The 940-nt window shown below is 54.4% G+C and overlaps 1 protein-coding gene across 1 annotated transcript; it reads right to left on the bottom strand.

The window, feature by feature from the left end:
- Positions 1 to 19: 19 nt before the first annotated feature.
- Positions 20 to 808, bottom strand: NGA_0130520 (carrier protein; the record flags this gene model as incomplete). The annotated part of the gene is made up of 1 exon (XM_005852723.1): positions 20 to 808. The coding sequence occupies one exon, from the start codon at positions 806 to 808 to the stop codon at positions 20 to 22; it is 789 nt and encodes a 262-aa protein (XP_005852785.1).
- Positions 809 to 940: the final 132 nt, after the last annotated feature.

Here is a 940-nt window from a genome sequence, read left to right as displayed (position 1 = left end):
GAACGCATACATCAACTGCTTAATTAAAAGGTGGATAATCCATGCATCCAAGGTATTTGTTCGTGAGCAGGAACTTGAAGCTCTCTGCCAAGCTCATCTTGGGCTTCTTCTTCCTCTTGCTCGCCACCGCGGTGGTGCTTGCCGAGGTTTCTCCCCCAACGGCCAAGGCCGCCGCGTCCTCCCGCTCCACCAGACCTGTGATTCCTCGGTACAAAGACATGATTGCCGCTCCACTTATCATGATAAAGACGGTGATAAGCTGGATGCTTTTCAAGAAAGGATCCTTGCTAGCAGGGTCCGTCATATGGGCCGAGAGCACTACTGTTTGACCGGCGGCAATCGGGGCGATGTTGGCGAGCTGCCCAAATAGCGGATAAAAGCGCTTGGCCTCGTGCACCTTGATGATCTCGTTCGCCAGCTGCCAAAACAGGACCGACACGCCCACGCTCCCAAAGAGCTCCGAGACAATGTAGAAGAGGGAATAGTCCCAGTTTTTGACCAGAGAGACGAGGAAGCCGAGGCCTCCCGCTTGTGCGTCGATGTGAGGCATGAGATGGGCACGATTGGGGTAAATGAGGGTGCAGAAGGCAGCATAAAAGAGGAAAAAAGGGACCGAAGTGGCATAGAAGAGGGCCTTCTTCCCCAAGACGTTGGAGGCCTTGGCGTAAAGGATCATGAAGAGGGCGGAGGCCGGCAGTACGCCGTAGACCTTGAGGAAGGTGATGGCTTCGGCCCCACAAGTGGAGACGATCAAGGTATCCTTGGTATCGCGGACCACCGTGTAGACGTAGATGATGAAAAACATCATACCGCTCATCATAAAGAATTTTTGGCATTCCTTGTTTTCGATGGGGAAGACTGCAGCGCGAATCTTACCGAACCGGGAACGCACCGGGCTTCGTCGGGCACGGGCCCCTCTCTCACTGGTGGTACGGAGTGT

Source organism: Nannochloropsis gaditana (genome assembly GCF_000240725.1).
Source record: "Nannochloropsis gaditana CCMP526 unplaced genomic scaffold scaffold993, whole genome shotgun sequence".
Classification (NCBI taxonomy): Eukaryota; class Eustigmatophyceae; order Eustigmatales; family Monodopsidaceae; genus Microchloropsis; species Microchloropsis gaditana.
The sequence above is the reverse complement of the archived record's forward strand: the minus strand, read 5'-3'. Positions and strand labels throughout refer to the sequence as shown.